At 40.0% G+C, this 23,558-nt stretch overlaps 1 protein-coding gene across 3 annotated transcripts in view; it reads right to left on the bottom strand.

Moving 5' to 3' along the window:
* PTPRG (protein tyrosine phosphatase receptor type G) overlaps nucleotides 1-23,558 on the bottom strand; it is a 768,152-nt gene that overhangs the window by 230,602 nt on the left and 513,992 nt on the right. For all 3 annotated transcript variants that reach the window (XM_040246532.1, XM_040246534.1, XM_040246533.1), the window contains exon 5: nucleotides 12,951-13,046. In XM_040246532.1, the coding sequence (XP_040102466.1) occupies nucleotides 12,951-13,046 (96 nt within the window). The remainder of the gene's footprint in view (nucleotides 1-12,950; nucleotides 13,047-23,558) is intronic.

Here is a 23,558-nt window from a genome sequence, read left to right as displayed (position 1 = left end):
CTCTGCAAAAGACAGCTAGGCAGTCCTAATAAAGAAACAAGGGGAATGTCACTCAGCCATATAATGGCATTTGCAGCAACATGGACGGACCTAGAGACTGTCACGCTAAGTGAGAAAGTCAGACGAAGACAAATATTATGTGATATTGCTTATATGTGGAATCTAAAACAAAGGAATATAAATGAAGTGATCTACGAAATAGAAATAAGTTACAAATGTAGAAAACAAAATCACAGTTACCTGTAGATAAGGGGGACACTGGGATTGACACATACACACTACTGTATATAAAACAGATAACTAATAAGAACCTATTGTATAGCAGAGGAACTGTACTCAGTGCTCTGTAATGGCCGATCAGGGAAAAGAATCTAAAAAAGAGTGGACATATGTGTATGTAAAACTGATTCACTTTGCTGTACAGCAGAAATTAACACAATATTGTAAATCAACTGTACTTCAATAAAAAAAATAATAGACACCCCAAATACTATGTGTTTTACTGTATCACATTTGGGTGCTTACTTGGTGCAAGTGAAAGATAGGAGGGTTAAAGTATTATAGAAGTTCTCGAAATAGTTTTTCTCACAAACCACAGGACTACATTCCTGAAAAATATCACAGTTGGCCAGACGGTATTACCAAGATCAAGATGACAGAGGAAGAAGTGGATACTACAGAAATGAGGAAAAGTCTCATATAAATAAAACGAAGTTTCTTCATTTGTTACCACATCATGGAAAAATAGTTGAATTGATTTCTACCAACTAAGAAGAGCTGTGCAAAACATTTTGTCTTTACATTGAATCCCTATGGTGTACCAGGCAAGTGCTTTGGGAGTATGGGTCAAAGGTATGCTCAAGTAAGGCAGGTATTAGAATTTCCCTGGTGGTCCAGTGGCTAAGGCTCCATTTTCCTGATTCACGGAGGCCTGGGTTCAATCCCTAGTCAAGGAACTTGATCCCACATGCGGCAACTAAAGATCCCATATACGGCAAATAAGACCCAGTGCAGCCAAATAAATACTGAAAAATTTTTTAAAAGATAGGGCTCCTCTGGTGTTCCAGTGATTAAGAATCTGCCTTGCAATGCAGAGGACATCGGTTTGTTCCCCGGTCCGGGAAGATCCCACATGCCAGGGGCAACTAGGCCCACGCAGCACTACTGAGCCCACATGCTACAACGATGGAAGTCCTCACACCTAAAGCCCCTGCTTCACAAGACAAACCAGCGCGCCTCAACCAGAGAGTAGCCCCTGCTCTCCACAACTAGAGAAAGCCTGTGCAGCAATGAAGATTCAGCACATTCCAGGAACCAAAAATATTAACAGAAGACAGGTAAGCCTCATCCAGAGCACACAGAGAGCAAAAGCTCTGGGCTTCAGATAAGCGCACTTGTATCATATATATTAAGATGCTACAGACAAAGAAAACAAACAGCAGTTTTCATGTAAACCCTGAACTCAGAATTGCAAGCTTCTCATTTGGGCAACTCAATGCAACAGCACCATAGGTGAGTAACAATCGGATTCATCCAGCTCAAGATGGTTCCTCACTCCTCTGAGACAATGCCGAGATGGCCAAAGAGTCAAAACCTTTTGAGAAAAGCCGTAACAGACCTCTGAAATAAAACCAGTGTTAACAGCTTTAAAATCCTGCCCTAGGAAAGCGCAGGGACCGTGGGAACAAGAGCATCCTGTGATTCACGGAGACACAGTCTCCTACAGCCTACACCAAGGGAGCTTCCTTGATCTCTCAGTTTTTCAAACCAGCTCCCACTGAAGTCTAGTTCAAAGGCATTTGTACATGCTCTTAACCTTTGTTTACTTTTCTAGGTCTAAGTGAATGTACTATTAAATCGGTGCTTGTTTCACAAATCATTGCAGTGCCTGGGAACACATTTCCCCTGGGTTCTTTAATTTCTAGGGGCTGAGGTGAGGTTGGAACACCTAGAAGCAGGGTTGACTCAAATTGCTCTACAGTGTTGGGTTGGTTTTTGCCCCACTAACAACACAAATCAGTCATAATTGTACATAAATCCCCTCCCTTGTGAGCCTCCCTCCCTTCCCCACATTCCACCACAGAGCACCAGGCTGGGCTCCCTATGTTATACAGTGACTTCTCACTATACATTTTACACATGGTAGTGTATGTATGTTGATGCTATTTTCTCTGTTCATCCCATTCTTTCCTTCCACTGTGTCCACAAGTCCGCTGTCTATATCTGTGTTTTCATTCCTCCCCTGCAAACAGGCATCTAAGCCTTTAAGTCTTATCTTAGAATCCAGTCAAACCTTGGTTGACCAGAGTCCTAGGGGACTTCTCAGGCATGAGATGATTTAGTTATTCTTACAGCCATCAGCTAGCAGAATAACCCAAGCAGCCCAGATAGCGCACATCTATTGAGAGCAAAACCCTCCAGTGTCCTCACGCAAAGCTGGGTTTCTCAGTGTGATCGCTGACATTTGGGCCAGATCAAACTGTGTTGTGAAGGGCTCTCTTGTGCACTGCAGAATTCTGAGCAGCATCCCTGGCTTCTGTCCACTAGATGCCAGTAGCACCACTACCCCAATGTGACAAACTGAAGTGTCGCCAGACATGGTTTCAGGTCCTCTGAGGGGAAAATCCCCTGCACCCCTCCCTCAAAGAACCACTGCCATTAAAAAAGTTAATAAATGACTGTTCAAATCTTAACCCTGTTCACTCACAGTATCCTTATCTAACCATACCATTCATTCAATTCCCTTTATAGCCTTTTCATAAAAGGGAAAAGGCAGAAGAAAAAAAGCTGTCATCAAATCTATAAAATAATTACAGGCACAGAGTCTAAGGGAATTTAGAATGAGATCAAAGGTTTTAATTATGGGCAAAAAGAGTAAGGACAAAATTCTAAGTTACGAGAAAATAACTTTCGGGTACCAGAAAAATTAAGAGAGGCTCCGAAGCACATATACATATATAATAACTGGTACCAATGATATACATTTCTTTCTCTACCCTCTCCAACAGAACAGCCAAATTTTCTGATTCAGTTTTACACAAAGAGCACAGACCCTGGAGATACCCTACTGCTACTGAAATACTGGCTCCAACATTTATTGGCTGATACGATGTTGAGCAATTTATACTGAAAAAAGTTCCATGCCTCACCTTGTGCATCAGTAAAATGGATACAATAATACCTTGAGGGGGGTCTCAGTAAAGATCACATGAATTAAGTCTGTGATAAACACTAACTTTTATTAGAAGTGCTTGCATTCTGTTTAGAAGCATCTTTTCAACTAGTTTACCTAGAGGAAAGAGAAGGAAAAGAAGAGTTGTCACTCACTTCTAACCTTGGGATGCAAGATGGTTTGTGTGTAGACTTGTCCCAAGAGATCTAATTATTAATAGTTAAGGTATGTACATCTACTTCAGGGAAATCAGAGCTTAAGAAAAACCAGACAACTGGATTCACAGTAACAAAACTAGAATTCTTAGCTTAGTAGATTTCAAAGAGCTATGGGACCATGGCCAACCACTTCGATATCAGACAGCCAGTCTCTCTTCTGTCCTTTTAATGGGATCACTATAGAGTTCCCAGTGTTTCATCTGAGACTACGACAATCAGATTTGGTGACTGGTCAAAACATCTAAATTCTAAAGTAAATGGTAGAATCTAAACTGTCATTTAGTGATGTACAAAGGCAAAGAACTTGGTGACTGTCCTTGAAGTGCAATATTTAATTAAAGAAGATGTTCACATGGTCTTTTTCAAAGTTTCTTAATTAGGTAATGCTTCGCCAATTATAGTCCTCCATAATATCCACTAAGAGGAAATTTGAATTACAGGCCATTTGCAGACAGGCGATGTACTGAAAACACCTAACAGGGCATAAATGCAATGTTGTACATCCACACATCTATCCCACGATTGCACCTGAACATTAACGATGACTCTGGCCTTCACGTAATGGTAAGTCTTGTGAAATCAATTGGCTGTTAAAATAGTTTAATTGGAACATATGTATTTTAATTCTTGCGTGTGTATTAAAAAAAAAAAGTCTCTTAATTAGCCCAAAACATTCTGAAATTACACTTCTAGGCAATGTAGTGAAAGAACTGAACTTATAACTGGATAAAACAAAGGATGTGGAAAATGTGAGAAGGATGATATTCAAACAGCAGCAACTGGAAAGGGATCAATTAACAATCATATTAGTTTCCTTCAATTATACCCAAAAGCAGTCTAAGGAAGAAGTTGTAAAAATCCATCACGAGTCCCTGACACAAATTCACTCAGTCTCTGACTCAAAAATAGTTTTTGGATTTTTTTTTTCCTTTTTTGCTGGGTGTTTGGTAGTGGGTTTAATATTTTTTCCCTTCCTTTCCTTCTCACTCCTTCCTTTTCTCCTTTCTCTTTCTCTGTTCCCTTCCTTCTCCCTTCATTCTGTGGGGTAGAGGCGTTCATTTCACCTTGCCCACTGGTCCATTCGGAAGTTAAGGGGAAAAAAGAGAAAATTACCTATAGCCATAATAGAAAACATGCTGTTCATTAAAAAAGAAAAACCATTTCTCAAGATGGTTAAAAAAAAATAAACTGAAAAGGTGACTTTAGGTCACCATAAATAAAAAAGGGTGGTTTCTACTGGTGTTGTGCTTTGTAGAAAAATGGGAGGAAAATGAAAAGTGGAGGAAACTCCAGTTCTAAAACTCACAAATAGGAAATCCATACTCTTATAATTAAATATTTATCATTCTGAAATTATACAGATATATAAAGACATAATTCTTGTACTCTTTTCTCGATACTTTATCTACTTAATTTGATCTATCTTCCCCTACCTCTCAATGAAAAAATGATGCTACTGGTAAAGCAAGAATTCAAAGGCCACCTCTTTTCAAAGCTTACAGTTACCTAACTACTTTGAGGGCAAGCTACAGTTCTCAGGATACATTCGCCATGTTAATGAAGAAAGGCAGGAAGAAGGTGCTTAACATACTGCTGAATGAGTAAAATGAGTTAACACAAGCAGAGCTACAGCAAGAGCAAGAAAAAGGACATACATACAGATGAAGTGAAATACAAAGAAACCAACCCTAGGAAGGAAATGCGCAAGAAAAAGAGTCATGGTAGAATGAAAAAGAGCTAAACAATCCAAGAAAGCCTCTCTCTCCACCCATCATCTGCTGAGATAAAATCATTTCAGTGGGAAACTTATTATTTCTTAAATTGGCCATGACACTACCTGTGGGGTCTTAGTTCCCGACCACGGAATGGAATACCTACCCACCCGCCCACTAAGGAAGTAGAGTCCTAACCACTGAACTGCCAGGGAATTTCCTGTGGGAAACTTTATAAGAACAATTTCAGACACAGATATACCCAGATATTCTTGGCACTAACACACTCCTTTAAGGCCTCTGAATGCATTGTACCTTTTAAGAAGTTTCAAAGTGAAAGAAAGTGAAGTCGCTCAGTCGTGTCCAACTCTTTGCAACCCGTGGACTGTAGCCCACCAAGCTCCTCCGTCCATGGGATTCTCTAGGCAAGAATACTGGAGTGGGTTGCCATTTCCTTCTCCAGGGGATCTTCCTGACCCAGGGATCAAATCCAGGTCTCCCACATTGCAGGCAGAAGCTTTAACCTCTGCACCACGAGGGAAGTTTCAAGCCCTGATGCTTTTCCCAACTACATGCATAAGCAGAGATACAGTTGAGAGCAATGCTAGACCCAATGGATCAGCAGTCTGAGAATCCTCATGGTCAGCGTCCTTCACTATTTCAAAAGCCTTACACTTCTGTAAAACCATCACCTTTTTGAGCTGAAGCTTACGCAGTTACCTAGGCACGTGCTTTTCCAAAACCCAAATCATCAGTTTTGTGGTGGGATCCTAAAAGGCTTCCTATAACTTAGTCTTATCCACTACAAATATCCTGAGCAACAAGTGAGGTCAAGACACTGATGTAAGGGCTAGAGAAAGGCGGACGGTGGGACAGGAAGCAGAGGAACCAGACACGGACCTCCACCTCCAAGACTGTAGTCCAGTATTCTCAGGTCTTACACTCCCTCATGGGCTTCGCAGGTGACTCAGTAGTAAAGAATCCACTTGCCAAGGAGGAGATGTGGGTTTGATCCCTGAGAAGGAAAGATTCCCTTGAGAAGGAAAAGGCAACCCACTCCAATATTCTTGCCCAGAAAATTCCATGGACAGAGGAGCCTGGTGGGCTACAGTCCATGGGGTTGCAAAAGAGTCGGACACAACTGAGTAACCAAACAACAACACTCCCTAATGCCTCTTTCTAATCACTTCTTCGCTACCAGGCTATCGCGTGCACCTTTCCAGTCAAGACTCAAGACAGCCTGAATGTGTTTGCACTGAATTCCCCTAAGTACTTGCACCACCAACTCACAATGGGAGTCACCCACAAGAGAGGCACTTGATGAGCAGAGGCTCCCAGTCCTCCGTGAATTCACAGTACAAAGTCAGAAGAAGCCGACTGATATCAGAGCGTGACTGGGAGATGGAGCGGTAAGAGAAGCAGTGCGTTAGAGGAAGGACAAATCACAGCTCCTTTGGTGGGGGGAGACCCAGGGAAGTGGAGAAAAAGCCTTCCTTGCCAGCCCTGGATGAGTCATCAAGAACTCCTCCTGCCTTCTTCACGTCTATAAATAATCCCAGGTGCTGCCATTTCATTTAATTACTAAGCCTCTCCAGATGGAGAAAAATAATTAAGCAGTCTGCACCACTGAGTGATATAAAGAATGGGTTAGCAACTCTGGAAACATTTGAGTTTTGAAGTTTGCTTTCAACTATGAAGGACAGAGTGCTGCTGCTGCTGCTAAGTTGCTTCAGTCGTGTCTGACTCTGTGTGACCCCATAGACGGCAGCCCACCAGGCTCCGCCATCCCTGGGATTCTCCAGGCAAGAACACTGGAGTGGGTTGCCATGTCCTTCTCCAATGCATGAAAGTGAAAAGTAAAAATGAAGTCGCTCAGTCATGTCTGACTCTTCGCAACCCCATGGACTGCAGCCTACCAGGCTTCTCCGTCCATGGATTTTCCAGGCAAGAGTACTAGAGTGGGTTGCCATTGCCTTCTCCTAGGACAGAGTGAGGAAGGCCCAAATGCATGAGCAACAGAACTTAGCGAAAATCCAATGACAGAAGTCAGTTTGTGGATAGAAATTTGAATAGGAAAAAAAAAATACTTGTGCAAAGGGGCTCAATGCTCCCGGAAGAAGTAGGAGCTAGTATTAAATGAAAAAAGCTTCAATGGAGTTGCTGAAGACAGGCTGTGAAAAAGAAGTAGTATAAGACAACATATAAATACATCAACTTATTTCTTAAATGTATAAGAAACATGCTATTGATTGGGCCCCTGGATGCAGACACAATAAAAATTTTCTTTGTGTCTGATGCAAAGATTCAGAAGTGATTATACTCAACAAGGTCTAACAAAGAAGTTGAAAAGAAAATCACCTGAGAAAAGTTTCTAAATATACATGCTTTTAAAGAATCATGCATTTATAATTCTGAAGTTCAATAGAATCAGGAAATATAAATAAAATTTCTGGCATTTAAATAACAATGGCAACTAGGTAGCAATACAAACGAGACTCCTTCGCCATCACATATTCAAAGATAATCATGTGCTTCCTCAAAAGGGAAAAAAAAACCCACAAAAATCAAACCTATAAAATAAAAATTTTACAAGCTTGGGAATCCCAAACTTCTATAAGCAACAGATTGAAAGTCATTAAGATGGTTGCATGGTTCAAAGGCATTTTGATGCTCATGGGGATAATGGAGGAAACAGTTCAAAGAGAAATGATGAAGAAACAGATTGCAAGAAAGAAAAATCAAACCAGAACCCAATTTCAAGGGCGATGATAGAAGATTCTTGATCTAAAAAGAAATACAGGTCAAGTTAAACATAAGGTCACTCTGAGAACTGAGTAGTCTCTGCTCTATACAGAGAGTCCCTAACTTATAATTTTGATTTGATGATGCTGTGAAAGTGATACACCTCATTTCGAATTTTGGTCTTTTCCCAGGCTACTGAGATGGCAAGATAAACTGTCTTCTGATAATAGGGCAAGGCAGTGAGCCACAGCTTCCTGTCAGTCAGGTGATCACAGGGGAAATAACCAATACATATACAACCTTTCTGTATCAGATGACCCTTCCTTTTTTCTCTTTCAGTATTCAGTAAAACTTCATGCTGTGCTATACTTTTTGTTAACAATAACAGGCTTTGTGTTAAGATAAATAGGTTCAATCATTGGCTAATGTAAGTATTCTAAGCATGTTTAAGGTAGGCTGGGCCAAGTAAGTTAGGTGTATTAAATGCATTTTCAACTTGCCACGTTTTAAATTTACAATGTTTACCAGGAGGAAACCTCAACTTGTCAAGGAAGATTTGTAACTTTACATCAAAATTAATTAAACCTTTTTGAGTTATTTTCAAAACAAAGTATCATCAACAAATTGCCTAATCAGTCCACTGTCATTTCAACCGTCCTACAAACACAGGCTTTCATCCTTCTTCTTTAAAGAGATAACCCAATCGGTGTGTTATCCAGATACGAGAAAACATTAAAGGAGCATTTTGGTGACTTTTGGCTTTTTACCTTTCTACAGGACTTCAAAACAGGCTGATAGATAAGATTAAACAGAAAATACTTATTTTTTGTACTAATAAATTAGCTAAACAAACATCTATTTATTCTCTTAGTGATTTAACAAGTATCTTCATGCCTCGCCTATTTCTTATTTTACCCTATTTTATTTAAAAAATCCTTTAAAATCAAACTTGACCCTTCCTTTCTCCTTTATCTTCCAGAGGGCCACTAGCCCAAAGGTGTGTGAACTGGAAAAGGGGTGTTCTTTCTCCAGATGCATTTAGTAACATGTGTTGGAAAACTGTACCATTCCACTCAGCAGTAGTTATCTATGAAATGAATGCGCCTTTTAGCACTGTGTGGGCCCCAAAGCGTAAAACCTCGTGGGGCTGCCACGATTTGCTCTACTCTGTCCCTGGAAGCGATCCTTCCTTTACTGGTATTCACACAAAGCACTCAGGGGAAACCTGCCTCACTACATTTCAACATTGAGACTGACCTTCAATTCTGTCCGCAACCAAAGGATGTCAGGCACTATTCAAAGTTACTGGGGCCCAGGTGGGGATCATGAAATCAAGGTCGTGCTGACAGTGAAGTCATGGAAACTGCTTAGAGAATGGGTTATTACCATGGAAATTCACACCCCCTCCAAAGGAGAGAGTCACTACTCAGATCTCAATTGTTACATCATCATCAGGAAATCTTATGTGAAATATTCCACGTTTAACTGAAGAAAATAACTGTAAGCACGATGGAGCATCCATCATTATTTCCATGAGCTACAACAGGACCACCTGCGCTCAGCCAATATGTTCCCTGGTCGACCATGTGTCTGCTAGGTGTGTGTGTGCCTTGGTGTTTTGCAAACCACAGCAAAGGCAGTAAGAGAGCCAAAACTCCTTGGAGTAACAGGCAGAGGGTCGGGGGGGAAAAAAAGAAACACAGATAATGAAAAATTGAAACTGTTGGGAAAATTATTCTAGTGTGTGGAGTAAGCTGGCATCAAAGCCACAGCATCTACATAGAACTTAGCCTTGCCTAGACATGCACTTGTAGGCCATTCGTATCCTGTGATTCTCAACAATGAATCTGTGCATTTATGGGCACCAGAGCAGAGCACAGCCAGTTCCTGAGTAGGAGACCTTCTCCTCTCACCTCTTTTGAGCCATTACCACATGGGACTATGAGCCACTTCTAGTGGGCAGGAGGTGACTACATTTAGCACATCTATTTATCATAGTAACTGATACCGTACATGTCATCAAATCATTCCTGAGAGAATGATAAATACTTCTTTAAGACCAAAATGGAAGGTACTAGGTTTGAATTTGGAAATGTACATCAAGATTTCCTTACCTGGCGGAGAAATACCAAAGTCCCAAATCAAGCATTCTTATTAGAAAGATTCAAAACACAAAGATCTCAAAATACAGGTTCTAAAAAGACTGCCAAATTAAAATAGCAATAATGTCATCTTCTTTCCACTGCAATGACATAGTGTGAACTCAGATGTATAAATGTACATGTAGACTTACAAGGAAAACAAAGAAAGCAGCTCCATGCAGTTGCTATCTAAAAAAAAAAAAACTATTCTATTTTTTATTATCTGTCCTCTATTTTGTGTCTGCAGGATAGCAAGCCAAAACTTAGAGGACTAACCAGATGAAATACACATTATATTTCTTTGTATGTGAATGAGCACTTGTGTCCTGAAAATACTTTAAAAATCCAAAGCCTAGATTTCACACTGAGGCCTTTAAACCTATGTGCCTCTCCTGCCCATACTCTAATTGGTCTTATATTTAAGAAGACTTTGTAGAGCTGGAAAAATAGAAGCCTTTTGGGTAGAGCATGCTGTGAAACAGACTTTCTAGTACTCATAAATAACACTTTAAAATTTTATTTTCCTATAAAAAAAAAAGGTGACCTATAAAGTATTAATAGAACCGGGTTGGGTGAGGCATGGGTGAGTATGACAGAAGAGGAAAGGGTAGGTATGAAGGCAGGGCTGCAAGGGTAGAGATCCAGCAATATGAAAAACAGTGTGCTAAGAGGAGAGTGATAAAAAGGAAGGGATAACTATGTAAGTGCAAGGGCTTCCTAGGCGGCACAGTGGTAAAGAATCTGCCTGCCAATGCAAGAGATGCAAGAAACACAGGTTTGACCCCTGGCTCAGGAGTCAAACGATCCCCGAGGAGGAAATGGCAACCCACCCCAGTTTTCTAGCCTGGAAAATTCCGTGGACAGAGAAGTCTGATGGGCTACAATTCAAGGGGCTGCAAAGAACTGAACATGACTGAGAGCATGCTCACACATACAAACAGTCTGAGAAGTTCAAGTAGCCTCAGTAATGCCCAAAACAAATCTATCACAGTTTAGATGCAGACAGGGTTATGACAGAACCCACCTGAATTGCTAGCAGGGCTGTGCCCAGAATAGACTTCTGTTTATGCAGAGAAGACACATACACCATGGGGTCTCCATCTCATGAAACGGAAGTGGCTGGATATGGGTACATATTTTGTTTGGCATTTACCAAATTTCTACTATGTGCCAAAACCCACACTAGGGACTTCATTTAACAACTACAGTCTTGATATGTACAAATTGCCATCATTTCACAGATCACAACACTGTGGTTGAAAAGTTTAGAAATTCCCCAGTGGTCCAGAGGTAGGCCTCAGTGCTTTCAATGCCTAATGCATAGGTTTGATCCCTGGTCGGAGAACTAAGATGCTGTAAGCCACACGGTGTGGTCAAAAAATAAAACAAAAAGTTTAAACAACTACATCACCATTATGCAGTTAAGTGGAAAAGATTAGATTCAAATGCACGTATTTTTGACTCCACCAAATAAGCTTTTAAAACACTACGCTCTACTGTGATTCATGAAAATAATCAGGGGAAGAAATGCCTGGGAAAACAGTAGGAACAATGAGGAGATTATCATAATACACAGTGTAAACAAAATATTTCAAAATATTTCAGTATCACCCACAATGAGGAACACATTTCATATAATGACCCAATTGCTTGCATGTCTGTGTATGAGCAATGAAAAAACAAGTTCAAAGAAATCATTTACCCTTACTATGTGTGGTACACTTGAATACTTTCTGTTCTGTATTATTCTATTTATTTTAAAAATGCTGGTCAAGACTCACTGAAATGATTTCATGGCGCACTACTAAGTGAGAAACCTTTGTATGAAAATTAGTGTCATAACCAATGCTGTGGAATGCCACTCTTATTGTTTCAGAAGTTTGGATAGGATATTAGGCTTTTCAATTTTTCAAAAATCACATCCTCTTTGAGCCTTTATCCAAGAAAAGAAAGGGAGAGGGGTATTAAGAGATAGAGACAAACAGTACAGAGAATTGTCCATTCTGTGTCACTCACTAAAAAGGGCAGTGAAATTAACACACTCTACACAAGAGTGGCTCCATCTCAATGACAAAGAAGCTAGCCTCAAAAGGCGGAGGTTAAAGACACATATTGAAGAAGGTTCTGATGTCTTTAATGTTCCTCTGAGTTGTCAGAAAGACATAATTTCCCCATGATGACTCACGGGTAAAAGGAACACTTGTTAAGCGGTCTTCAGGCAAATTGCAAGACTGAAAGACAAGCCATACACCTCCTACTCAGATTACCTTCCCACACAAAAAAAACACCAGGTCTCCTCTAGGCTACTTGGTTAAGACACCCACTGATCAACACTAAGAAGCCTGGACAGCATTATCTATGGAAGGATGCAATGTTTCACTTCCAGATATAGAACCAACACATGAGCCAGGAAAACTCCTTAATACAAATACAACAAAAAAGAGAAAAGGAGTCTGGGAGATCATAAACACACTAACTTGGAAACAGTCTCAAAAAAATTTTTTAGTTACCATGGGGATTTCTGGAGGGGAACGAGGGGGGAGAAATGAAGTCTCTTTAGAGAAATGACTGATGCGATTTATTAATCTACTTGCAAGTAATGTCAAATTTTAAAGTTGCTCCAAAGAAAACCACCTTTTTTTAAACATCAGCTTCTTAATATGCTGAAGGAACCTGTTCAAAACGCTTCAGGAGTAAAGTAACTTAGATGATAAATGTGTTCTTCAATCTGTGCACCAGTCAAGTAGCAATAAAATCAGAATAATTCATGCAAAATTTTTCATTATGTTTCTAAACATACTTATTTACATTTTAAATCACACATTAGACAATATGAAATATCTTTCATTTAGACAGGTGTGAACTAGAAAACAGATGCATTCATTAAACATGGAACAATTTGGTGAATTAAAAAAAAAATACTCAAAGAACTCTGGTTGAAGTACTTGAGCCATTGTTAACTTACTTGAAAAAATATAGCCATAGCTCCGATTATTCTGTTTTCCGAAATGGCGGTTTGAAAGCTGTCAAAATCATCTGGATTGTAAAAGAAAATCTGCATCTGTAAAAAGAACAATAAAAAACATTAGAAGAATATACCAGGAAAACCTATGCAGAAGTAGAGAGAATAGTACAGTGTACTCAGATTCCCCAACATAATAAGATTTTGACCAATGTATTCATCTGTCCATATTTCTCTTTGCTAAAGTATTTGACAGCAAACCCTAGACATTTTATCATTCTACCCCTACTTCAGGAGATATCAATAAAACACATGTCTTTTCACATAACCATCATGACTTTAGGTCACACATAAAAATAACACCCAACATCTTATTACCTAATACTCATGCCATGATGAACGGTCCCTACTAAGAAGCCAGATTTTAATGGAGTTAAAACATGCTAAGGTAGAAAACCAAGGCTGTGAGATTCAGTCCACATGTTAAAATTTTAAAGGCTTAAATGGACACGTCTTTATAGACAAGTATCATTTTAACGATAAGAATTTGATGGGGGCTCTCAGTTTTAAGAAATAGCCAATATGGGCTATTTTAGTCAATCCACAAAAATTTAATGGTAATGATGATAATAATACTCTGGATTTTACAGTTTGCAAAAAGGCATCCCATTCCTGATCTCACTTAATCCATCTAACAATCCCTGTGAAGGCTGGGCAGAAAGGACTACACTCAGTTACACAGGAAGAAAGTGCTTCATAAACTTGATGCTCACTTGTTTAAGACAAAAACACTGTTGAGTGCAAAATCCAGGTACTCTCATCCCAACCTTGAATACCTTCTCTGACGTTTGGCAACGGCTTCTCATCCTTTAAGGTAAATCAACGTAAAAATCATTATACAATTTGAATGCCTGAACATTCCTTGATGTCTAATACAATTCAGAGAACAAAAACAGATCACAGAGTGTTCTTGAGAGACTACATATGAGATAAGAATAAAAGATCTGGGCCCCTAACTCCAGCTTCCTCATTTACTTGCATGTGAGATCTCAGGCAAGTAAGCTAATTTCTAAGCATCATTCCTTATGTACAGAATCACATTCTTACCCTTGGTAAGATGAGTGTGGGGATTAAACACGTCAGTGTAGTACCCAGTGTGTGCACTATGCCTGGACTTTACAGGTCCACAAAACCCATCACCATCACAGTAACACCTGGCAGGCATCTTCAGATTTCTAACAGCAGTATAATTCCACTGAATCTTCTTGAATCACTCCTCCTCCTCCTCACAGAAAATCAAGACTCCTGCTATCATTGGTTCTCGTCTATGACCTTTATTTTTCCACTTTCTCAAATGACATGATGCTATTTTCTGAACAACCACACCCCAGATGGAGTATGGAGACTTGATGTTAAATGGTAACTAACCAGTGGGAAAAGGGAAGTCACACAGACTAGCTGAAATACAGGTCAAACGCGTTAGAGTCTGGCTGACCGAATTCACCCACACATTATGAACAAGCTGACATTTTTTCCCCCTGAAGGGTGTGATCAGGGAGCCCAAATCAGGACACTTTCTAGGAAAAGTCAGACACCCAAGTAAACCGGAGGATGGTAGATTCTTTTGGAGATTATTCTTTCTTATGCAGAATTGTTCTCCTTAGACTGTGAATTTCCATTGATGCTAGCACCACCCACTTACAAATGTGTTACCTTTATGTCTGGACAGCTACAGACATCATGAATTTACTCTGAGAAAAATGCATTCAATGAGGTGCAGATTAAAATAGTTGAATACTGGGTGAATTGCTCTGGCGACAATGAGACTAAACCAAGACAGAAACTCTGCACAAGTATATTCAGAAAATTACACTTCACTTTCCTTTTAAAACCTAGACCCTCAGATGAAGTAAGTTCACACAAGGTTTTCTTATTCTTCAGTCCAGGAGCAAGGGCAGCATTGTTTAATGCATCACCTGAATAGTGTGTGATACAAAATACTTTCAAACCTCTTCAAGGGTATTTTCATTTACAACTGGGTGAGGAAATTCATTTCATTTACAACTGGGTGAGGAAATTCATTTTTAGAAAATGTCTTTGAATCATGGCTCCACCCATCAGGATAATAAAATGTCTCATAAAGAGAACAGCAGCCATAGGTCTGAAATATCAATTTCCCTTGCCATCAATATCTTTCTCAAGTGGTAGTCTCCTGAATTTTGTTAACTTTTAAAGATATCTTCAATGTGAAAGTAAGTAGATGGAGTTTTGCTGAGGGATTGGACTTTAAATTATTTTGTTGTTACCACTGACGAGACAAATCCAGGCATAGTCTGGAAACTTATTTTACAAAAACATTTTGGGAATGGTCATGGTAGCTACTGAGCATTTTGAGTAGCCCATCCATTTGGTACATCTGTTTGCAAGCGCCGTGTTCGGACCATTCCTTCAGCCTTCCCCAAAGTGTGTTCTTTCTAATCATGTGAACTGAAGTGATGCTGACTGCATAGAAATCCTCCCTCTGAAGAAACATGGTGAACAGAAGCTGAAGAAAAGATCTGAGAAACTGGGCAATAAAGAAATCTATTAAGTGTTCCCTATAGCCTTGGCCCAGACCATCAATTATTTATATTTTACTTTATCTGCATGTTTCATCTCTCCCCACAAACATTTCCCCTGAATCATTTAATAATAAGCGGGAGAAAATATGCCCCTTTACCAATACATACTTAAGTGTTCTGTTTCTAAGAATAAGAATATTCTTTTATACATCCACAGTAAAATTATTAAAATTAGCAAGCTTTACTTTGATATAATACTATTAATCATATTCACAGTCCATTTTCAACATTTGGCAAGTGCCCAAATAAAGTCCATTACAGATGATTATTTATATCTTGGTCCAGGAATCTAATAGAGGACCAAACTGCATTCAGTTGCCATGTCTCTTTATAATGACCCCTCTGACCCCCAACTTTCATTTGGGACAGTTACTCAGCCTTTTTCTTTTTTTGGTAGTTTGAAGGATGCAGGCCAGTTACTAAGTAGAAATGGGGTCAGTTTCATAGTTTCTCATGATTAGATTCAAATTGAGTCATATGTAAATGTACCACAATAAACCGTAAGATAGTAAATGGTTCAGGGTCATGGGAGGCATATATTAAATGAATATAGAATAATACAGGGAATGGACCAGGTGGAGGGAAGATTTTGCTGAAGTTGGACTTCCTATTTTCTAATGTTGTAGCTGTTTGTTTAAATCAGCTCTCATATCCCTGTTGAAATGACAGCAAGAGGAAATGATCCCAATGTAAGAGTGGGAAACCCAACAGAACTTTCCATGGTGATTCAGAAAGCTCTACATTTTAATTTCCTCTCAGAACACATATTTCTCCAATGTGCACCCCTCCCACATACATGAACCAAGAAAAATTCATGATGAATTAAGGAAATGGCATGCAGACAGTCCAGAGGACAGGCAATATACTGGTAGATGCATTAGACACTTCCAGGATACTGCTGTTCATCTTTCATAGAACAGAAGAACACATAGGAAAAGCTACAGGAAAAGAACAAATGAGACGTAAACACGATGAGATAAAGATGGCGATGAAAAGGGCAACAGCAGAATTAAAAGTCACCGAGGAGGCAGTACATAACAGGACTGAAGAGGTGAAATGTATTTTTCTGATTGTGTTTGTGGTTACCATGTAGCCAGCCAGCTGAGAACACAGTAGTGGACAAAAAAGTCACCCACGGATAAAAATGTGTAGTAAAGACAAAGAAAAAATCCAAACATAGTTAATGATCTGCTGGTTCTACTTGTTGGATGATTTGCAAATGATGATGTCAGCAAGTTTAGGATAACAAGTTCTTACTCTAACTTTATTTTTAGATTACACTGTACCTTAACAACTGAAGAGCCAGATCACACGCATTCAACAATTCCTTCATTCTGCCACTGCCATCAGACAGGAAGACTGATGAGGGCAGGAAGGCTGCCTGCTTAGTTAAAGACTTTATCTTGAACAGTGCTGTTCTTGTGAATACCATTAACTCATTCGTGGAATGAATAAAATGAGTGGGGGCTCTGGATGACGGGAAACAAGGCCAGTCAAATGATAAAGTCACAATCATTACATTGAGGTTCTTGTTATTTCCAGGAATAAATTATACACTGAGATGAGTAGCAAAGAGAGATAAGGATATTAAGAGAATGAATGGACTTAAAACTCCTGGAGAAAATGTTCAAGAAGGTGAAAATATAACCCCAAATCATTACGAAATGACTAAGTGGAACCAGGTATGGTTCCGCTAAACACCGGCAACATTCCTTTCTCTTTAATCTGCAAGGCATTTCAAAGTGTTTTCTACCCAAGCAACTCTAGCCAGAAATTTTAATGATCCAACAAAAGAAAATCTAGTCACCTAAAGTGTGGAGAAAAATTATAAATACCCACTATGTATACTTTATAAGGAATACTCTGAGTTCAGAACTATGATATAGGTATTTTCTTTTGTATCAATCAACAGTCTTTACTCCCAGTTACTTTTTTTAAAGCGTCATGATTTTATTTTTATCTCCTGTAAAGGTTAATTTTAATGTGTTGACTTTGCCCTGGCTTTGCTGCCCACTTGTTTGGTCCAACAGTATTCCACGTGTTGCTGTGAAGCTCAGTTCAGTTCAGTCGCTCAGTCATGTCCGACTCTTTGCGACCCCATGAATCGCAGCACGCCAGGCCTCCCTGTCCATCACCATCTCCTGGAGTTCACTGAGACTCATGGCCATCGAGTCCGTGATGCCATCCAGCCATCTCATCCTCTGTCGTCCCCTTCTCCTCCTGCCCCCAATCCCTCCCAGCATCAGAGTCTTTTCCAATGAGTCAACTCTTCGCATGAGGTGGCCAAAGTACTGGAGTTTCAGCTTTAGCATCATTCCTTCCAAAGAAATCCCAGGGCTGAAGGTATTGTTTTAAATGTGATTACTGTTTATATCGCTAGACTCTCCATACTGTAGGAGCCACATCCAATCATTTGAAACCTGGAGGAAGAGGTAGGAATTCTGCCTCCAGAATGCCACAGAGAAATTCTGCCTGAGTTTCCAGCCTTCAGTCTTCAGCCTGCAACATCAACTCTTCAACACAACTCTTCATCAAGGCTGAAATTTCCAGCCTGCTCTGCATATTTCATACTTGCCCAACTCCACAACTGAGACACAAGCACTTCCTTAAAAGCTCAGTCTGTCTCTCTCATATTGGTCTCACTTCTCTGGCGAACTCTCACTAATACAACCCTAAATGTCACTGCTAATCTTAAGCAAAATGTATCTGGATATATCTATATGTCTCTGTGCTTCACCTTATAAAAGTGTTCTGTAACTTCATTCCTTTTTGAGTTTCTTTGAGCTCTGAGCTTTATCCTCTTCATTTGTCTCTTTCTAACAAGGTTCTCCCCCCTGGAGAACGTAGGCCCTGCTAACAACCCACTTCACACTCTTGCGACCTACAGAAAAACATCCGTGAAACTGACAGACAACACAACTGGGTGATATAAAATGAAGACCAGATGACATGGGCCACAGAATCAGACCTGATTTGTATACAGAAGACACCTGAGGTCTCTCAGGCTCAGTGTCCCCTTCTGTCAAACAGAGGTAACACTTACTTCATGGGATGGTTGTCATAAAGAAACACCACTCGCATGCTTGGGAAAAGTAAGAAGAAACTCCATAGCCCTCAGTTTTTATTACTACGTTATCTTTATTACTTCTCTTTAGACCAGGAGAGAGATACAAATTCAGGTGAAAATAAATTGTTTCCACGGACCAGCCAGCAGTCCCAATGAATCATGCCACAATGTGTAGTGAAGAAACCTGTGTAGGGGCTTCACACAGCCTTCATTCGAAGAATATTTTTAGAAGAAACTTGACCCAAAGAATAGATGGCATTCAACATCTTTACAGGCAAGGCAGCATTTAAATAAACATTCTGAAGCATTTGCTTTATAAAATATCATTAACCATGGAGTGCACCAATCCTTAATTATTTCCCTTTTGCCCCCTGCCCTGTAATACGGAATTATCTTCAACTACGAGCAGCAGGAATCTAAATTTTTGGAGAAGAACCCCACGTGGACCGTACCATCATGACTCCTATACAATTTGGTATCAAGGAATCCCTTTCAAAAGTCTCTTGTGTGTAACTTGTTTATGCCGTTGTCTCTTCATTAGTTTTGTTTTTTTTTTTTTAATTTCTGCATCTGGTTAGTCAAATAAACATTTAACTTTTTCAGCTGTTTCCTGGTAGGGAAAAATCTAGCCTCTTGCTTCCATCAGCGAAGGATTTACTATGTGTGATTCATGAGCTATTTCTTAAAAGTTCAGTGTTAAGTTTGGATACAAATGAGGTAGGTTAAGCATCTGGCTACCGTTGGTCCCTTATCATGGACTCCAGAAAGTTGTAGCTCTCCCATTTTATAGCTGTGTGACCCAAATGAAGTTAGTCACCCTCTCTGAGTCTTAGCAGCTTCACAGGAAACTGAGGATCAGAAACAAGTCATTGGGCTACAGTGAGGATTAAATAAAGTAAGTAAAGTGCTTCTTACAATAGCTGACATATAATAGGCCCCCTAATGAATCATTTGTCTTTAAAAATTAGTTAATAGGGGGGAAAGGAAAGGAAAAATCCCAAATACGTTAGTGCACGGGCTGTTTTCAATAACCCCAAATTGGGCATTACCCAGAGGCCAGTCAATAATGAACTATCTAATAGGACACACAACAATGGCATGTAAGAGTATGAATGCACCTCACCAACGCAAACCATGCTGAGACAAATAAACCCGATTTTTTTTTTCTTTTAACAGAAAAGATATACTCTGTGATCCTGCTACAATGAAGTACAAAATCAGGAAAAACTCTTGCAGTTACAAGCAAACACCCCGTGGGTGGTAACTAGAAGAGGGGTCCTAGGGAGAAGCTGGTGAGAAAGTGCTTTTTCCTGATCTGGGGCCTGGTTCCAAGACCGTGAAAATTCAGTCAGCTGTACACTGATCATCTGTGAATTTCTCGCTATATATAAATATTTCAATAATAAAGAAATAAAACTGGGGATCCCAGTGGTTAAGACTTCACCTTCCAATGCAGGGGGTTCAGGATTGATCCCTGGTTCAGAAGCTAAGATCCCACAAACCTTGCGGCCAAAAAAACAAAAACATAAAACAGAAGTAATACTGTAATGAATTCAATAAAGATTTCAAAAAAGTGGTCCACATTAAAGAAAGAAAAAGAAATAAAATTAGTGAAATAGCTGTAATTTTCCAACTGGGATAAACAAAATATAGTCTCCTCCTATAATAAAGGAGCAGGGTGACGTTGTTTCCCTGTTCTGTACCCATTCCATACAACAGAGGCTGATTTTAACAGGAGGGTATGGCCGCAGAGAACTGATTTGCTTCAAAGAGCAAATTAGGGTGGATGACCGGAAGTGTGTGCAGAATCACACCTGCCTAGGACCAAATAACAGGGACACGGGCCCAGCTCTGCTTCTTTCCACCCTTCCCCTTGAGGGAGACGCTGCAGAATGAAGCCAAGAGGCAGCAGCAGAGGGCTGCTTAAACGTGTCATATCCAACTCTTTACAATACTTTACATGAATTCATCCCTTCAATCCTTGGCATATATGGAAGGTGAGTGAGTGAGTGAAAGTTGCTCAGTTGTATCTGACTCTTTGCGACTCCATGGACTATACATACAATCCATGGAATTCTCCAGGCCAGAATACTGGAGTGGGTAGCCTTTCCTTTCTCCAGGGGATCTTTCCAACCCTGGGATTGAACCCATGTCTCCAACACTGCAGGTGGATTCTTTACCAGCTGAGCCACCAGGGAAAGTATTATTCTCCCCATTTTTAACAAAAGGAAATTCAGGCTGAGATATTATGTCTTCTCTGTGAAGAAATAAAGCCAGGATTCAAACCCAGAGCCCAAACGTTAAAAATCCTCTTGGTAGATCATCCTGACAGAATTCCCATAAGCCATGAGCACGACCTATTAGCTATTGCTAGGATCTTGGTACAAAGCTTCTAGGGTAGTATTCTCAAACAGGCTGATTTCTGGACCCTCAGGGACATCTGTCAATGTCTGAAGACATCTGTGGTTGGTGTCACTTGGGGTCAGATGCTACTGCTGGCATATACTGGGTTGAGGCCAGCGAAGTTTCTAAACACCCTACAATGCATAGGATACTCCTCGCCAAAGCAACTAATCATCTAGCCTAAAATGTCAATGCTGCTGACGTGCACAAATCATGTCTACACCCTCTGCCACAGGAAGTCTAGTCAATGACTATGGGAAGGCTCTTTGATTTTCTTTCTCTTTCCTACTACTGAACTTATAGGGAGGAGGAACAAGTCTGATATAATGGGGCTCAAAGCTTGCAGGGTCTTGCCCTTACCCATAAACCAGTAACTTAAGACCTCTTTCACCTACTCCAGTGACTGTAATAACCTTCTTTTCTATTAAAACAACCTATCCTTGCTTGCTCCTTTGTACCTAAGCCTGGTTCTGAAATGCAGTGGAGCTTAATGCCCTGGACACAGTGGAGGGGGTGGGGAGCCCTAGGTGCATCTGGAACTCATTTGTATTTCAAAAACAGGAAAATAACCACCTCAATGTTTGTGCTCTTTGTAATGTGAAACTTTTTAGAAACTGCTTTGTACTTGGGAATAACAGCCACATGATTCACCATGAAATGAAGTCTGGAAAATCATTTTGGATAAATGGACCTATAAATTCAATAGAATTTCCATGACAACATAGACTGCGACACTCAACCACAAATAAAAGGTTATAAATCATTCAAAACCAACGAGGAATCAGCAATATGTCTCCCATTTTGAAATACAAGAAACCTGAAATACAGTTTGTTACTGACTCACCCAGAATTCCCATTACGGTTCTGTCCTCATTTCTGATATTGTACTTTCTACCCGCCAATAGGTTCTGGGGAAATGATGATGCCATGAATCTGCAATCAAGCTAAATAAAATTAACACAGGTATAGAGTTAGTTGTTTTCCTCCCTTTCTCCCAGCGGAAAGTCTGCCAGAAAGCTTCTACATAAAGAGAAGTTGTGCACTTTTACCCAGAAAACTGCACTTTGCCCTTTGCAGCTAAATGTTGCCAAATTAAGCTCTCCCTAAGAAACAGGTTTATGCAAAATATGTCTGAAGAAGGACATGCGAGACAATATGGATGCTTTCCAAAGCTTTTCAGACTTCTATAAATCAAAACCTCACCCTCTTATGTTCTAAGGGTAATCTCCATAGGAGGCATTTTTTAGATTAGCTGGGTCAATCCAACTAGAACATCTGCTCCTTAAAACAGCTCTCTGCGACTCGGATCTTCTGTTTAATTTTAGTGAAAGGTGGCGCTAGTGGTAAAGGACCCACCTGCCAATGCAGGAGACCTAGAGCCCTGAGTTTGATCGCTGGGTTGGGAAGATCCCCTGGAGGAGGGGATGGTAACCCACTCCAATATTCTTGCCTGGAGAGTCCCATGGAAAAGAGGGGCCTGGCAGGCTACAGGCCACGGGGTCACAAAGAGTCAGACATGACTGAGCGCCCGAGCACAGGACATGAGGTGTCCTTACAACGGACTCTCCCAGGTCTGATGTGTTGGGACCTCTCCCACTGGGCAGTACTGGCCCCAGGACCAAGCACGCAGTAGTTACTCATTAAATGACTGTGGAATAAATAAATGGAAGGAGGTTATTTCTTGCACAGGAGGACATGCACTGCCTTGCTCTATTTAAACTCTTTCTGATTTTTAAGTCTCCTTTATAGACAACAGCTTTGGGTAGATAACTGGTGGCGGGGGGGACCAATTTATGAAGCTATAAACTGGGGTTCTGCACATCCCTTGGAATACTGCCAAGGGTTGTATGTGTGTGCACCGGACACTGTCTGCCTCTTTTCATCAGATAAACTCTTATGGTTACACCTATTACCACATTTTCAGTCCTGACTGCCACGTGGTCAATGGCTTTCATCAAAATCTTCACAAGTCCTACAAGCCAGAAAGGGTAAAAATCACTGATAAAAAATATGTAAATATGCTTCTATGAGCACAAAATCTTTTCTATAAGACAGATCCCTAGAAGTGGTTCAAATTTTCCCCTGAAAAGGGTATACACCTTTTATATTCTAGCAGTAATGGAAAAGAATACCATCTCCCTAAACCACTGGTAACACTGGATTGGCGGATCCTTATTTTTTACACATTGGGTGAACATTCCTGTTTTCATTTTTTAATTTTCCTGATAATCAGTAAAAATGAAAATTTAATTCATTTTTTTCTAATGATTTTCCTGTTTTATGATTTAAAGAGGCTCTCGACTAAGAAAACTTAAGATTTGCCAGAAGTGTAGCAAATACAAAGACAGACAGACAAGTACATATATCTGTCCCATATACATTGGGGGAAAAAATTCACATGCATTATAAATAGAAGAACTGATAAGATAAACAATGGGGTGGAGAAAAGAAATTCGCAAGTAGGCACTGATATTTGAACTTCTTGACGATGTATTAGTAATGAAGAAAGTCAAGATGCAG

The sequence above is a fragment of the Oryx dammah genome, unplaced genomic scaffold (genome assembly GCF_014754425.2).
Source record: "Oryx dammah isolate SB20612 unplaced genomic scaffold, SCBI_Odam_1.1 HiC_scaffold_9, whole genome shotgun sequence".
NCBI lineage: Eukaryota > Metazoa > Chordata > Mammalia > Artiodactyla > Bovidae > Oryx > Oryx dammah.
The sequence above is the reverse complement of the archived record's forward strand: the minus strand, read 5'-3'. Positions and strand labels throughout refer to the sequence as shown.